We start from the raw sequence: 18,106 nt of genomic DNA on the forward strand, positions 1-18,106 counted from the left end.
TTAAACCGTAGATTTATAACTTATTTTGTCTTATATTTCTAATTTTGTTTTTTATATATTTAATGCTCGTTTATACATTTATAACTTTTTGTGTAACCTTGCATTATTATAAAATTTTGAGGAAACATTTATTTATATATTATTTTATTGTATCTATGAAATTGTTTAGATAAAAAAAAAAAATTAAATTGATATAATCTAACTAGTATAAATAATTATTGACTAAATAATGTTTATACTTTTATGTATTAAAAATATTTTTTTTTTCCTTAACTATACAAAAAACTTAAGGAATAACAAATTTTATTTGAAAAAAAAAAAAAAATAATAATAATTTTCCTAAATTTTAAGTTACAAGAAGTCAGAATTTTTTATATATTTTTTTTTTTAATATATTTTTATTATTTTTATTTTTTTTTTTACTTTTATTTTTATTTTATTTTATTTTTTTTTATGCAGAAAAAATATGTATCTAAAATTGTGTTTAAAAGCAAAAAAATAATTAAAAAAAAGATGAATTCTTATTAAATATTATAAGAATTTATATAGCACATACATGTATAAAATGTATATATATGTTAATTAATTATAAATAACCATTTATTTAATTTAAAATAAAAATGGAAAATTTTATAATTTTTATTCATAAATAGAACAGATTTATTTTTAATTTTGACAAATCTTTGATAAAAAAAAAAATCTATTAAACTGTTATATTCAGATTCCTAATGTACATACATGATTCCTTTCTAAGAAAAAGGAAGGAGAAATATGCCCATTATTATTAAAAAAATGACTTATTTTTTCTTTAAACTCTAGTTTTTCTTTGTATATATATATATATATATATATATATATATATATGTATATCTTTTTTTTCTTTTTTACGATTATTCATTAGATTAAATTATGAATTTATTGTTGTTATAAGAATATTTTTTTTTTCAAAGCTGAAAAAAAAAATAAAAAAGTATAAATTACTGTTTCCATTATTTTTTATTATTATTATATATAGGAATTCAATTTTTTATTAGTTGATAGAATTTTCTTTTTAATAAACTATAGTAGAATAAAATTTGTTTCATTTTATTAATTCATATAATAGTTTTTGTCTTACTTATTTGTATTTTATTTTATTCATGATTGTTTACTTTTAATTTTTTTTTTTTTTTTTATTCAATTTTTTGAAATTACTTTTTATATTATAAGGAAAAGAAAACAAAAATATAATAACAAGAGCAAATGCGAGAAAAATAAAAAAGGGAGTTAATAGTAATAATTGTTTTAGAAATAATATTGTATTAATAAAAGGTATATCAGTACTAGACTTATAATTACTTTATGTTATAGTTACATGGTCAATAGACAAAAATTTTAATAATTATATTAAAAAGAGGTATGTTGTTAAAAAATGTTAAAAAAAACTACGATGTTCTAACATACAGAAAAAAAAATTAAATAAAAATAATAGAGAAATTAAAAAAAAAAAAATTCATTGTTTATACAATAGTGGAGTAAAATATATACTATATTATATTCAAGTATCCAATATTAAGTTAAATAAAACAAGGATTCAAAAAATAAAAGAAACGAAATATATTTAATATATATCTAAAAAAAAAAAATTTTAAGATAGGAAATTTTTTTTTTACATATTTAAAGAGTATATTATAATGATTGAAAAATCTAATAATCCATATTTAAGTATAGATCCTATTGTAGAGAAAAACAAACAACATGCTGAAGAAATACCATTAATACATTCTACATTAAAAAAGGAGGTGGACTTTACTCAAATAGTAGTATATTTAGTAGGGTTATCAGATGGTCTAACTCATTTAGCTTCCTTAGCTATATATTATCTATTTAAAGATTATTTTAGGCTAACTCCATATCAAGTTTCCTTAATATTAATGTACCCATATATTCCATTTATATTAAAGCCAGTCATTGCATTAATAACAGATTCTGTTTCTATATTTGGAATGAGAAGAAAACCATATTTATTTTTATTCAGTTTGTTTCAATCTTTAAACTTTCTAGCTTTAGCACTACTTAATTTAACAGTTTTTCAGGCTACTATAATTTTATTTTTCATTTCATTATGTGCATCCTTTTGTACTACCGTTGCAGAAGCTTTAGTTGTTGAAAGTTCCATTGGAAAAACATATTCACAAGGAACAAATAAGGTAACAGAATTTATTGCATCGAAAGCTGTAGGTAGCTTATCAGTTGCTTATTTTTCTGGTTATTTCTTAGAAAAAATGCCAAGAGAATACATTTTTTTGGCTACATCAATTTTTCCACTAATCATATTAATATCTTGTTTATTTTTAAAGGAGAAGGAATATTCCACAAATAAAAATATTTTTAATCAATTATCTGATTTAATAAATTTTATAAATACTCCCATATTCTTAGGACCCTTTTTATATATTTTTGTGTATATGTCAGGACCAGATTATGATGACGCATTTTTTTTTTTCTGTACCAATAAATTAGGTTTTAGACCTTCTTTTATGGGAACCTTAAGGTTAACTTATGGTATTGCTTCTTTAATAGGTATAATAACTTATCGAATTTTCTTGAAAAATTACAGTTTGAAAAAAACATTAATCATTACTACATTGATCTCTTTTCCCATATATGTTTCTCCAATAGTGCTAACTGAAAAAATAAATAAATTCTTAGGAATTTCTAATGAACTTTTTGTTTTAAGTGGTGGTTTTTTAATTGAAGCCATTACAGAAATACAATTATTACCTCTATTTATTTTAACAGCCAATATATGCCAAACAGGTTTAGAAGCTAGTGTTTTTGCAACAATTTTGAGTGTTAAAAATTTAGGTTCTCTGACAAAAAAAGGCACATCATCCTTATTAACTTACTTGATGAGAATAGATAGTTATAATTTTGATAACATGAGCTTATACATATTAATATGTGGTTTGTTTCTTTTATTATCTTTATGTTTAGTTCCTTTATTACCAAATGAAGAAAATATAGACAAACTCAAAGACAAACAAAAGGCATATGCCTAAGAAAAAATTTAAATACAACTATATAAAATCATGCCAACATTTTAGTAAAATTAGATATAATTATATCAGAAAAAGAAAAAAAATAGTACAAAATTTTATTTCTTATTTATATAAGTGTATATATATATATATATTTAAAATTTAAAATAAAAAAAAAAAAAATATATAAAAAATACATGTCTTTAATTTTTTAAACTGATGTCAATAAAAATAAGAAATTATTGTGAATGTGTAAATTTTTTTTTTTTATAATTTTTAAATTAAATAACAATTTAAAAATAAAGTAAAAAATATATATATTTAAATATATATATTTTTTTTTTTTTCTATATTGCAACTGTTTTTTTTTTTTATATTTTTGTCTTGTGAATCCTTAATCTTTTTTTTTTTTAATAGTTGTAATTAATCGAATTTTAAGTTAATTTCATAATTTTTTTATTTTATTTGTATTTATGAATATTATTAAAACTTTTTCTTTGTCTTAATTTTTAAATATTTGTTGTATCAAATCTAATGAAAATATCTACAGTATGTACTACTATTTTTAGTCAATTTTAAATATGAAATTACAAAAAAAAAAATTTTTTATTTTAAATTACAAAAGGTTAGTTACAATGAAAAAAATATAACATTAGTTTATAGAAAAATTAAAACTAAAAAAAAATGTAAAATAAGTTTTAAAAACAAGATAATACAAATGAAAAATTGTTCACAAAACAAAATAAAATAAAGTATAATATGGCATAATATATTAGAATATGTACTAATACATTAATTTTTTAAAAATAATATTATATTATATTATATTCTGGATAAATTATTCTAGAGTATAGTTAAAAAAAAAAAAAAAAATTTGGTGTTCCTTTTTTCTATTTTCTTAGGCATATTCCTTAATTTTATATAGACGGAATCCCCATACATCTGATGTAAATACTTCTTCAAAGTATTTCAAATTTTTTACTTCAGGTACCTCAATTTTTCTAATATAATCATATCCTTTTACTTTAGAATTTGTTAAATTGTAATATGATAGCTTATACAAAACGCTATTAGTCATGAATGGTGTAGCATTTTTACCTAAGGGATGATATTTATCATGATAATAATATAATAAAGGATTAATAAAATTAAATCTTTTGTTTGTTATTTTTAATATCCACAGGAATTTATTTAAATCATCTGAAGAATTTTTAGAATATCCTCCATATGATACTAATAAATAATCAGCATCTAATTTTTTTAAATACTCATATGCGTTTTTTTCATTAGTACTTAATATCAAACCAATAGTTGCTATATGATTATTATTCCATGTATTGTTATCAACATAAGTTATTCTATCACTCATAACACTTAATTGATATCCATAATCCCACCAAGAAACTATTTTAGAATCTTTTTTTGTATTGTTCATGATCCATTTATACATTTGTCTAATGTCATCATTAATGTATCTTTCACCCTTTTTATTTCTACTATAAAAAGTTATGTTAGATTCTGAATAAGCTATTGATGAGCACCAAGTAGAGTGAAAAATAATTAGAATCAAATAATAAATTATTAAAATAATTATGAATATACTAGTTAATATAGATACATTGTTGTTTTCTATTCTATTAAAATTCAATTTTCTCACTACCATTTGAGTATAATTACTATCGTTCGTTAATATATTCTTATCTTTAAACTTTCTCCTTTTAATTTCATGAATCTCATTTATTTTTGTATTAATTTTTCTTTCATTTGATATAAGATAATTTTCACTTTCTTTATCTCTATTTAAAATTTTCTCACTATTTTTTCTGAAATATCTGCATTCTCCAGTAGAACATTTATTACTTATATAATTTATTTTGTTTCTTCTCCATAATTTATAATCTTTATTTGAAATAGTTTTATTTTCTTTGCTTTCATTATCACCATTATTATTAGCATCGTCACAATCATTATTACTAATATCATTATTATTAGAATTATCTATACTATTACTAAAATCATTATTTTTATTACAAATATGACTATCAGTATTTTTATTTGTATTCAAAGAACTGAAAACTTCATTTTTTATAACAATAGATGAAAGAAAAGTATTTCTTGGAATTCTAATAAATACAACGTAATGACTTATTAAAGAAGACAAGCCGATTCCACTTAATATGCAAGCAAAGGGAGAAAATATTAAAAGCAATCGAACCATAAGCGATGAAAAATATAAACACAAAATTGAAAAAATTCCTAAAAAAAATAATTCCAACGTTGCATTTTTGTTTAAACAGTGATATAAACCAATAGGGAAAAATAATAAAACTAGATGTATATCAAAAAAATAAGAAGACCAAGTAGTTGGTTGATGTTCAGATATAGATGCAACAATTGGATTGTATTTGGATGCATAGGTAGGATCCAATAAAGTCCTCGACCTATGATTCCATGATAATTTATCAGTAAATACTAAAAACTTGAAAATCAAAAAAAAAAAAATAAATGATATCTGAATAAATTTTTTCTTTAAATTTTGTTCATTTAACTTAAAGTATGTTATTATAAAATGAAAAAATACTAACACGCTGCAAAGAAAATAAATTGCATGAGTTGCCAGATGTTCAATGCTACTGAAAACAGAATGATTAATGCATGGAATATTAAGGCACAGTATCGTTGTTAATACATAGTATACATTATAAAGTATACAATGTTTTATAGTATATTTTTTTAAAATTATAATAACTAACATAAACAGGCTAATTGAATTTGTTATAAATATATATGCCCCCCATGATAAGGCCATATAATAAGTAGAAATGGAACATATTAGTACAGATAAAAGAGTTCCTTTTTTTAAGCATTTAATCCAATTATAAATACATAACAATAATAAAAATATAGATATAGACTCATTATCATAAGACCCTGCTACTGTTCTTGATATATGAGATGGAGAAATGGATACAAATAACGAAGATAGTAAAGAAGCTCCGCTAAAATGATAAATTTCTTTTGTTAACAAATAAGATATTATGCAAGTAAAAAAACTGAATATAGGTCCTATATATATACATATATTTCTCACATCTACCAAAAATCCCAAAAAATGAAAAATTTTATAAATTAAAAAACTGGTTATCATTAATCCTGGGAATAATGTTTGCCCTGTTATTCTACCTAATGGAAACCAAGATTTCTCATCAAAATAATTCCAAAATTCATAGAAACCTTTTTCATTTAATATATTTGTCAATTTATAATTAAAATATGGATCGTATTCATGTATTATAGGCTCATTTCTTATAACTGAAAATAAACGAATTAAAAAACTCAAGATTCCTATTAACAGTATTATAAATATTTCCATTCTATATTTTACTTTTTTACTTTCTTTCATGATCTAATTTAAGAAAAAAAAAAAAAAAATCAAAATTTATAAATATAAGGTATAATACATTATATTTTTCAATAATATAAATATATACATGTATAAAGCATATACATATATATAATATAATATCCTAAATATACAATGCTATAATGTATACTTTTATCTAAAAGCATACGTAAATTTTGCATAATTTTTCTAAATTTAATTTTTATCTTACTAGTCTAGAAGATTGACTACAAAATAAATTTTGTAGCAAACCATTTATTATAAAAGTTGGTTTTAATTTCATGCTTTCACCTTCATTATTATACATATTTTCATCATCTACCATTTTAAAAAAAAAGAAAATTCTAATAAAATATGTTCTCTAAAATGAAATAATACATAAAATTTTATTTTATATTTTTTTTTAATAAATTCAATTAATTTTTTCTTTAATTTATTTTTGACATGAATTATCTACAAAAAATACATTCTTCAAATATAAATTTAATATCTATTTTGAATGTTTTATTATATTTAATTTTTGAATCTTTTAATTTTTTATGTAGCTTGCATCTTAAACTTCTAAGTATGATGCTTCAGTCTTAATGGAAAAGAAAAAAAAATTTTAAAGAACTAAAACTTGTATTTTTAATCAATTAGGTCCTTAATTACTTTAATTTAATTTATTTTTATTATTTTTTTTTTTTTTAATATGAATTTTTTTAATTAATGAAATTAAAATTTTTACTTATATCATCTGTATCAAGTAATTTTCGGAATTCACATGAATAATTTTCAAGGTTTGGGAAATTACAAAAATTATTTAATTATTTCACACTTTAACATCATATTTATAGATAATTTTTAAACAATTTTATTTCTTTTAAAATTCATTTTTATATTTCCTTTTCATAAAGTTTCACTTACGTAAAAATATAAATTATTTAAATTATTTTTATATTGCAATTTTAAAAAATATTTTTCTTGGATTCATCCAAAAAAGCTGTAGTATTTTATAAAAAAAGAAAAAGAATAAATAAAAGCAAATATGTAACCTTTATTTGATATGGTAAAATAAAGAAAAAATTAAAAAAGTAAAAAATAAAATAAATGAAAATATATGTAAAAAAAAAAAAAAATTTGCTTCTTATTTTGAGTAATATATGGATTTTTTCCCAGAATTTTCTTTTTTTTTAATTGTTATTTTAAAAAACTCATTAAGAAACTATAATTTATTATACAATTAAGTATACTACATTATTTGTCCCTTAATTATATTGTCTCTCTAAAATTATTCAAGTTATTTATTATAATGCACATTTTAAAATACTCTCATTTTTTTTTTAATTTTTTCATTATGCTAAATATTAAAAATTTAATTATTATATATATAAATGATATTCATAGAAAAAATAAATTATTCACTATATATTATGACTTTATTTTTTCATCAAATCTTCAAATATGCAAAATTAAGATGTGTGAACACAAATTATATCATTTAATAAAATGAATCGATACTATAAAATTTAATTACAAACTTAATTTGATTTTTGAATATGTGAAAACAGGTGAGTGCTATAAGGTTCATGATAATATTTTCTAAAACGAAATAATTCTGATACAAAAGTGAGCAATTCAATTAAAAAAAAAAAACACAAATTTTAATTGAATATAAAGATAGTATACCATAATATAACATAATATAGCTTTGGGTTAATTTAATTTATATCAACATTAAAATTTTATATTTTTTTGCTTTTATAAAAATTTAAATACTTCTATAAATAAAATGTTTCTATTATTTTATTTAACTAATCATTTTTGTCTTTTTATTATTCTCAAAATATAATTTTATTTATTTTACTCGTTTTTGTAAACTTTTTTTTTGCATAACTAAATTTTTTTTTAATACTTTTTTTTCATTTGAGTTAATAAAAATAAGAAAATTTAATATATGTTATATATATGTATAAATGTTTATTAAAAAAAGTTCCTTTTTGATTAAGGCCTTAAAAATTTGCACACAAAAAAAAAAAAAAAAAATATATAAATAAGCTTAATTCTTTAATTCTTTTTTCATTTTATCCAAAATTACTGCGCCAGCACCTCTTGTAAAATCAGGTTCAATATAAATTGTCTGGCTTTCAATACCATTAAAATTAATTCCTCGTATAATTTTAAAGTAACCATTTTTACCCCAATTTTTACCCCAACTATTTCTAGCAGTCCAATATTTATATTTTTTCCCATCTATAATTTCTTCTCCCCACCCAACAATAACAATAGCATGATTAACCTTCTCCCATCCAGTTATATTAAAAACATTAAGACTATTTGTATCTACTGAACATCTTTTTGCATGAGGATACTCATTTACATAATATACTCCATCTTCATAATTATAAAAATCGGGTGTTGCTTCAAAAGATGCTACAATTGGACCATTTTTATATATTTCATTCATCATAATTTTTTCTCCATCACATTGATTACACCCATAGCAACCACCAATATAATTATAATCTTTTGCATACCATTTGTTAGAATCTGAATTTATGGAATCGTCATCATATGCTTCATCTGTGTAGCTATGCCTATTTTCATTAAATAACGCTTTTATTTCTCTAAGTTTTCCTGATCCATTATTGATTTTATTTAAATCATTGGAATTTTTATTTACCTTATATGGACAAGTTTCATCTTTAGCTGTATAAGGTAAAAATTTATCAAGAGGAATTCCTTGTAATTTGGCAAGCTTGGAAACTAAAAAAGGATATCCACCATGGCAACCCTGATCATAAAAAGAACATGATAAAACTGATTGTATTGATAAATTATCATCAAAGTTATTCAAATACTCTTTCTCGAATTGTTTTGTTAAACTTATTTCAATTCGTCTTTTAAAAACGTATAATAGAGAAGCAATATAACAAGAACCGCATTTTAATTGATTTAAAACATCATATTCTCTTGTATTATTATTATAAGGATCTCCCCATGTAAATGCAGAAGGTAATTCATCTATTTCTAACTCTCTTTTTGGAACGTCTATTATATTTTCATAATTTTTTAAATCAAGTTCATTATTTGCTTCTCTTGTTTCTAACATATTACTAGAATATGCATCTCCTTTATAATTTAACTCTATAAGAGAGTGAGAGACAACACTAAAGGACTTTCCCTTATTCTTTTTATTTTGTATTTGTTCGTGTGAGCTACAAGGACATGCATATTTTTGTTTTAAATGAGCACTCAAATTTTTATTTATTTTCTTTTTTTTCCCATGATGCTTATCCCTATGCCAATTTAACTCAGTATTTTCATTATAATTTTCTATTTTTTTTTTAGAAAATGTTGAAATTTGATGATTTTTTCTCTCTTCATCATGATCATCATCTTCTTTTCTTAAGTTATTTTCATTATTAAATATAAAACTATGTGAATATATTTCATTATGTTCATAATCATTCTCCAGAAAATTATTATATTTTTCTAAGTTATCTTTAGAAATATTCACATAAGGATTTTCTGAATTGTAACTATTTAAATCTTCACTATTATAAAAAACTTTTTCAGCATAGAAACATGCAAAATATTGCTGATTATTTTCATGTGACATATCTAACCATCCAAATCGTATTTTATTATAATTAGTAACATAACAGTTTGTTTCACCATTAGAGTCCAATGTGTCATTGTTAGTAATTTGGTCACAATTTCCATTTGGTTCATAATGCATTAATGCTGTATATGTTTCATTATCTATTCTAATTTCAAATCCCTCATCATATATTGTTGTCCACGTACCAATAACTCTATTATCTTCATCATATACTACCAAAACTTTCCAATTTTTTCTATGCTCATTATTTGTTGTGTCATAAATATCACCATATAAGACAAAATGATCGGATAATATTACATTTAATTCCGAAACAAATTCATAATTCATATCAATTAAATGTTTTTTATAATCTTTTATTTTTACATTATCTACATTACTATTGGGTTGATTTGAACCACAAGTAGATATAGTAGGAGACATTTTTGTTCTTAAAATTTTCCATTTTCCAATCAAATGCCTTATTTCTACATGAATAGGTAAATCGGCTGTTATAAATTTCACATATAAAATATTTAATAAAACTAGTATGAGAATGGAAGCGTTCTGCGCTTTTCTCATTTTTTACTTTTTCTCTTTTTATTTATAAATAAAAAAGAATAAATACTTCAAAAAAAAAAATATAGATTTAAAATAAATTTTATGAAAATGATATATTTAAAATCTAATATTACGTAATTATTTATTCATTACATTATTAACAATTATGTAATATGATAAAAAAGGCAAATGACATGATTTATAATCGTATTAATTCTTATAACGCATGTATATTTACATTTTCATGGAAATCTTTTCAATATTGACAAATAAAAATTGAATTAAAAAGCAGAAATTATAAATTTACAATAAATATTATATAAATTAAAAGAGAATGTATTTTAAGCATCTTATTTTTATTAAGCATTCATTCAAAAATTGTAACAAAAAATATGATTTTTTATTTATTTATACTATTTTTTTTTTTATTAGTTATATCAAAATATAGAAATATATGAATGCGTTAATAATAAAAAGAGCTCAATATTTTTTTTGAGGAAGTGTATATATATAATTATAAAATCTTGAAGTTCCTTTATATTTATATATCTTTTAAACAAAAATTAAAGGAAAATACTTAAAAGCTACAAATCATGTAAAATTGATAATTAACACTTAATTATCTTTATATATAGAATATTAAAGCATTAATCTTATAGAATTATTTATCACATTTTAATAATTTTTAATGTCACCGAAAAATAATCATAGCTAGCTACCCAAAAAAAAAAAAAATTATAAAAATAATTTTTTTTTATATTGTTGAATATTCATAATTTGTGTAAATAAAATATTTAAATTTTATTTTCCATCTAATTACTAAATATTAAAAAGTGGGAAGAATTTTTTTTTTTCATCATAAATTTTAATATTACAAATATATATAGATGGTTGTTTCAGAAGTAACCTTTTAATAAGCATGCATTAGAAAATTTATAAAAATATAAGAACGCTTGTTATAAAATTTTTTTTTAAAGTTCTATAAATTTAACAATACCAAATATATATATTTTTTTTTTCTTTTTGGCATAAAATAACTATAATACAGGATGAACATAAAATAATATATACAATTGCTTTAAAAATTCTAAAAGAGAGTTATTACTCTTATATTTTTAATAAGAAAAAAATAAAAATAGTATTTTTTATGTATAAGAGAAATAAATGAAATGTAAAATAATTGTATATATATGTGCGAAAAAAAAAAATTTTATTAATATATTTTTTATATATGTAGAATTACTTCTTAAATATGAAACCACTGGTAATAACATTTCTCACTCATATAAATAAATTTTTTTCGAAGTAATAACGTAATTTACAATTTTAGATAATTTATCGTAAGTTACTATTTAATTTTCATTTATTTTTTATTCTTTTATTAATCTTCTAACAAATAAGAGATAATTAGTAATATAAATGAACAAAAATTCGAATTAAAAGTCATATGAATTACTCATAATTTTTAAATATGATCAGCATATTTAAATTGTCTTATGGTTTCTTTTTATTTTTAATATATTAAATTAATAAAAAAGAAAAAATGAATATCTTGAACTGAATAAATACTATACCCTTTCATTTTAGTAGTTAAAATTTATTTAGTAGACTTAAAAAAGTTATAGACATAAATCTTATAAAAAAATCACTTTTGATTTTCGAAATTGATGATTTCTACTTTAAAAAACAAAGAAGTTATGTATATGAAATTTCATATTAAAAAAAAAATATATCATATATTGAAGTTTATAAAATGGAATTATTACAACTTTATGTAAGATGGAATTATATATGAGTATCTAATCTAAAATAATAAAACGAAAATTTTAATTTTTATAAAAAAATTCGTTAGAAAAACAATATATTATTATAATTATTATAAATGCATTAATCTCATTGTAAAATACTTTTAATAGATCAAAAACTTCGCTTCTTTTTAATTGATATTATACTTCTTTTTTTAAAAATAACATTGAAAAGATTTTATTTGATAATTATGTAATTATATATCTTATCAATACAAAAAAGGATTTCTGTAATCTATATTATTTAGTAAAAAAATTTATATTAGCATAAATTTAATATGTTTAAAATAAAAGCATAAATAATATTAAATTTAATGCTTCTTCTAGACTTTATATTCTAAAATGAAATTAATAAATTTAGCTATGCTTGAAAGTGATGAAATCAAAAAAAAAATCTCATTTTTTGTATAGATATAATGATCGCTGCATTTACATATAAACAGTGTTCTTTTATTTTCATTATTTTTTGATTATTATGTTATTCATATATTTTTGTATTCATTATCATCAATAAATATACTTTTAATTTTATAATTTCCTTTTATATAATTCAATTTTTTTTTTCTTTAGTGTTTTTTCCTTCAATTTTCTTTTATGTTATACAGTAAACTTTTAAAGAGTTAAAGACAGTAAAAATATATTAGGTCATTTAAATCAATAATTAATACATTTAATGGTTTTTTGGAATACTTAAATTGCATATATATATATATTATTCCCAACTAAATTTTCTTTATATATTAGAGGTTATTTTGATTCTTATCTCCATTTGTATTTATAATAACTTAAACAAATTTATTATTATTTTAAATATTAATTTATAAATGATAATATGGCTTCTTATCATTTTCATCATTATTTTAATTAATATAAAGAGTAATAGTAGTGTTATTAATATATAGAACTTTCTAATGCAAAATAAAAAAAAATGATATCACAGAATATAAAGATTATTTGGAGCAATATTATTTTTAAATATGTTGCTATTTTTTTTTTATTTTTACTGAACATAAATTTTCAGATAAAAGAAAAAGAAAAGTATAAAACAATTACTTTTTATTATTTACTTTTGCTTTATATACTAGAAAGAATGAAATTGTTTTACACATTGTGAAGATATGTTTATTATTCAAAAATAATATAATTTAATAAAGCTATAATTCCATAGATTAACAAAGAATATGAAAAAAAATGTACTTTGATAGTTTAATTTTCAAAAAAAAAATTTTAAATTAATAAAGAAAAATTTATAAATAAGAAGTTGGACAAAATAAGTTAGGAATTGAAAAACAAAAATTCTCCTATAAATATATAGCAATAAATAAAAATTTACTTAAAAATAAAAAAAAATAAAAAAACTGATTAATTATAAAAATTTATAATTTAAAATTAAATAAAATTAAAAATAAAAAAAAAATATAAAGAAAATGTGACTTCAAATTTATATATATATATATATATTAAAATGAAAACTAAATTACAGAATTTTAAATTACAAATATTATATATTGTAATTTTTTATTTAGTATTTCCAAATAAAAACGTAATATATTTTCAATACTTTAAAAGTATATATACCTTGTTATCTTTTATTTTATTTTTATTTCTTTAGTTCATCAAAATCATATACTTTATTCATTGAGAAAGTTCCTAATTCATTTAATTTTAAAATATCCCTTTTTTAAAATTTACACTAAGCAACTATATTTTACCTCTTTTACATTCTAAAATTTCTGTAATTAAAAATACATTTAAAATAAATGGTCCAATTAATCCATAGAAAGATTTATAACCAAATTATCAGATTCATCACTATAATCAACATATATATTCATGTCGTCTACTAATTCCTTTTTAACATACATAACAGCCAATTTTGTCATAATTACACTTTCAATAAATATTAAAGTTGGCCTAGCTCCTAATTCTGGGTCATAAGATTGATCTATTATATAATCAACTGCTCTTTCGGATACAGATATATGGATATTTTTTTGCTCTAGTCGTTTTTCTAATTTTTCAAATCTTAATCTAACTATTTTACGTAAATTTTTCTTACTTAAAGGCTCAAATACACTAATTTTATCAATTCTATTAATAAATTCTGGTTTAAAAAATTTCTTACATTTTTTAATGAGTGATGTTCTAACATCATCAAATACCTTTTTATATTCTGGAGTATCTGATCTATCAGCATCCATAAATAATTTTTTTTTGAACAATTCAGCACCTAAATTGGAAGTCATTATAATAATGGTATTTGAAAAGTCAATATTTCTTCTGTGGTTATCATTAATATAACCATCTCCTAATATTTGTAAAAGAACTTTAAAAACATCTGAATGAGCTTTTTCTAATTCATCAAAAAGAATAACAGAGTGAGGTTTTTCTCTAACAGCTTCAGTCAACTGACCAGAATCACTAAATCCTACGTATCCGGGTGGACTACCAGTAATTTTAGAAACTGAATGTGCTTCTGTAAATTCTGACATGTTTACACGAATCAAATTATCACGAGAATCAAATAATTCAACTGCTAGTGTCTTAGCAAGCTCTGTTTTACCTACACCTGTAGGACCCAAAAATAAGAAAGTTCCTATTGGCTTTTCTGGATCTTTCATTCCAGTTGCAGCTTTTACAACTGCATCACTTAATGACTTAATTACATCTTCATTTCCAACAATTGATTTTGATAAGCTGTTATATAATTTTAAAACACCTTTTGATGATTGAAAGCACAAAGATCCAAGTGGCATACCAGAGTCTCTTAAATAAATATAAGATACATGCTCTTGGTATACTGAGTCTACATTCATTGCATTGTGAGCTTTATCTTCAACATAGGCCAATGTTTCTTTATATATTTCTATATATTCATTTTGTGCCTCTTCTATACTCTTTTTCAATTCTAATGGAGGCTCTTTATTGTAATATAAGTAATTTTGTATCAATTCCTTGAGTTCACTTAGTTTTTTTTCTGCTTCCTTTTTTTTTTTTAATCTTTCTCCTGTTATTACATATTCTTCATAATATTTTTGTAATTCTTCTTTTTTCTCTTCAAATTCTTTAATTAGACTATTATACTTTTTTCTAGATAACTTATCAATATCCATTTCTAAAGTACTTATTTCATAAGATAATCTTTCAATTTCTCTCTCTGTAATATCAATTATTCTTGGTTTTCCTGATAATTGGACTTGCAAATAAGAGCATGCCTTATTTAATAAGTCAATAGCCTTATCAGGTAAATATCGATCTTTAATAAATCTGTCTGATACTTTAACAGCTGCAACAATGGCTTTATTTGTTATACGTACTCCATAAAAATCTTCATACTTACTTTTTAAAGATCTTAAAATTTTAATGGTAGTTTCCACTGATGGAGGTTGAACTAAAACCTTCTCAAATCTCCTTTCAAAAGCTGAACAGCTTTCAATAAATTTTCTATATTCGGTAATTGTAGTTGCACCTATTAATTTAATTTCTCCTTTTGATAGTACTGGCTTTAACAAATTAGCTGCATCTGCACCTCCATCGGCTTTTCCTGCTCCTATGAGTAAATGTATTTCATCAACAAATAATATTACTTTATTTTTTTTATTTTTCAATTCCTTGATAATGTTTTTCATTCTTGATTCAAATTCTCCTCTGTAAGAGGTTCCAGATGTAAATTTTCGAAAGTTCAAACTTATAATAGTATAACCCTGTAACTCTTTAGGTACATCATTTTTTTCAATCCTATAAGCAAGACCTTCAACAATAGTTGTTTTACCTGTACCTGGATGTCCAACTAAAACTGGACTATTTTTATTGTATCTTAATAAGGATTCAATTACAGCTCTTATTTCTTCATCTCTTCCATATATAGAATGGAGTTTTCCATTTCTTACCTTTTCATTTAAATTAGTACCAAATTGTTCAATGTAAAGCTTCTCACCTTTTCTTTCTTTATCTTTTTTAGACAATTCATATTTGTTTCTTAAAATATTTTTAATTGATTCTTCCGATAAATTCACCTCACTAAATATTTCATTAACTAGTTCATCATTAGCTAAACCACTCAATAAATGTTCTACATCTACTTTTTGTCCTCCATATTTATTAGCCACATTTTCAGCTAATGCTAACAATTCATTTACGTCGTCTGAATTTACTATTTTTGATTTGTTATCTAGAGGCTAAAAAAATAAAATAAAATAAATACGATATAAAAAAATGTATAATTTGAGAATATAAATATTTAAGTAAAAAAAAAAAGGAATAAAGATTATTTCATGAAGAATTAATAGGACAATTTTTTTTTTAAAAAAAATCATTTGTATTTATTAATATTCTCTTCTTTTTATTAAAATAATTTTCATATGTAAAAGTATTAATAAATAATTAAATATATATATAATATATACCGCTCCAGCTCTAGTTTGTTCTAAAGCAGTATCTATATACTCTTTCAGGATACTTGCATTAATATTGTTTTCTCTAAATAAATTTGTTCCTATCAAAGAAAAAATAATAAAACAAAGCAATTAAAAAAGGATATATATAGAGAAACAAAAGCATATATTAATACATATATGCATGCCTATATATTTACACGTAATTATTTTTTATTTTATTTTATGCAATAATATTCTTATAATTTTTTTTTTTTACCATAATCACTTTTGGTTAATGCACTCAAAATATGTATAGGCTTCAATTCTCTATGACCATATCTCTTAGCTATATTTTTTCCATTGTTCAAAATATTTATTGTTCTATTAAAATAATTATTTTGCTAAAGGAAAATAAAAATAAAAGAAATTTAAAAAGATAATATATATATTTAATATTTATGTAGAGAATATTAAAGTGTTTTATATATAGTATCTTATTTTATTCAAAATTTTTATTTCATTTTTAATTACCAGATTATTTTCTAAAGAAACCGTTAAATTAAATGTATGAACAAAAAACAGTATGACAAAAATATAGTTACGTAAATTTCCAATCATTTTTATTAAATCAGTAATTAGAAAAAATAAAATAAATAGTTAAATAATTGAATAATGTATTAAAAATATCATATGCTCAAAAAAGAACATATTTATAAAAATATTTAAAAAGTATAAAAAAAAAAAAAAGTGAAAATATTTAAATATGTGAAAGAGAAAAGGACATACAAATATAAATATAATTTTATATATCTTAAGGGTTATAAAAACAAAACCTAGCAAAAGAAAAAAAAAACAAATAAACAAAAATGAATTATAATATCATTTTTCAATTTTTTCAATAAAATCAATTGTTAACGTTCGTTACAATATTAATCACAAGCTTTTAGATACTTCACTATAATAAACGATATCTTTTGATATTGCAATTTCTGTTCTATATAAGTTGGTTACAAATAAATGAATAATATATATATATATAATATATTTTACATATAAAAAATAAATATAAAAATTTAAAATAAAATCTATAAAAAAAAATAATTATTGTATTATTTACTTTTAAATTATAAATTAAAATAATCTATAATACATAAAAATAAAAAGTATTTAATTAGTTATAAATTTAAATATTTAAAAAACGTAAAACTAAAAAATTATATTCTTTAATAATTTTGTCTATAAGAACTTTTTATATAAATAAATAAAATTACGATTTTATAATTTCTTGCAATTATACGAATATCACTATAATTGCTTTTATTATTTTATTTTACTTTTTTTATTTTATCATGGAATAT

General features: G+C 20.4%; 4 protein-coding genes across 4 annotated transcripts; 1 reads left to right on the forward strand and 3 right to left on the reverse strand.

Moving 5' to 3' along the window:
* Nucleotides 1–1,673: 1,673 nt before the first annotated feature.
* Nucleotides 1,674–3,041, forward strand: FT2 (folate transporter 2, putative; the record flags this gene model as incomplete). Its single annotated transcript, XM_028676562.1, has 1 exon — nucleotides 1,674–3,041. One exon carries the CDS (start codon nucleotides 1,674–1,676, stop codon nucleotides 3,039–3,041), a length of 1,368 nt encoding a protein of 455 aa, XP_028533038.1.
* An 877-nt stretch (nucleotides 3,042–3,918) lies between these two features.
* PRELSG_0913400 (oligosaccharyl transferase STT3 subunit, putative) lies at nucleotides 3,919–6,748 on the reverse strand (the record flags this gene model as incomplete). Its single annotated transcript, XM_028676563.1, has 2 exons — nucleotides 3,919–6,426; nucleotides 6,635–6,748. The coding sequence occupies 2 exons, from the start codon at nucleotides 6,746–6,748 to the stop codon at nucleotides 3,919–3,921; spliced, it is 2,622 nt and encodes an 873-aa protein (XP_028533039.1).
* Nucleotides 6,749–8,461: 1,713 nt separating this feature from the next.
* On the reverse strand, nucleotides 8,462–10,588 carry DPAP1 (dipeptidyl aminopeptidase 1, putative; the record flags this gene model as incomplete). The annotated part of the gene is made up of 1 exon (XM_028676564.1): nucleotides 8,462–10,588. The coding sequence occupies one exon, from the start codon at nucleotides 10,586–10,588 to the stop codon at nucleotides 8,462–8,464; it is 2,127 nt and encodes a 708-aa protein (XP_028533040.1).
* Nucleotides 10,589–14,141: 3,553 nt separating this feature from the next.
* HSP101 (heat shock protein 101, putative) lies at nucleotides 14,142–17,366 on the reverse strand (the record flags this gene model as incomplete). The annotated part of the gene is made up of 4 exons (XM_028676565.1): nucleotides 14,142–16,550; nucleotides 16,779–16,867; nucleotides 17,026–17,149; nucleotides 17,280–17,366. 4 exons carry the CDS (start codon nucleotides 17,364–17,366, stop codon nucleotides 14,142–14,144), a joined length of 2,709 nt encoding a protein of 902 aa, XP_028533041.1.
* Nucleotides 17,367–18,106: the final 740 nt, after the last annotated feature.

Source organism: Plasmodium relictum (assembly GCF_900005765.1).
Source record: "Plasmodium relictum strain SGS1 genome assembly, chromosome: 9".
In the NCBI taxonomy this organism is placed as follows: domain Eukaryota; phylum Apicomplexa; class Aconoidasida; order Haemosporida; family Plasmodiidae; genus Plasmodium; species Plasmodium relictum.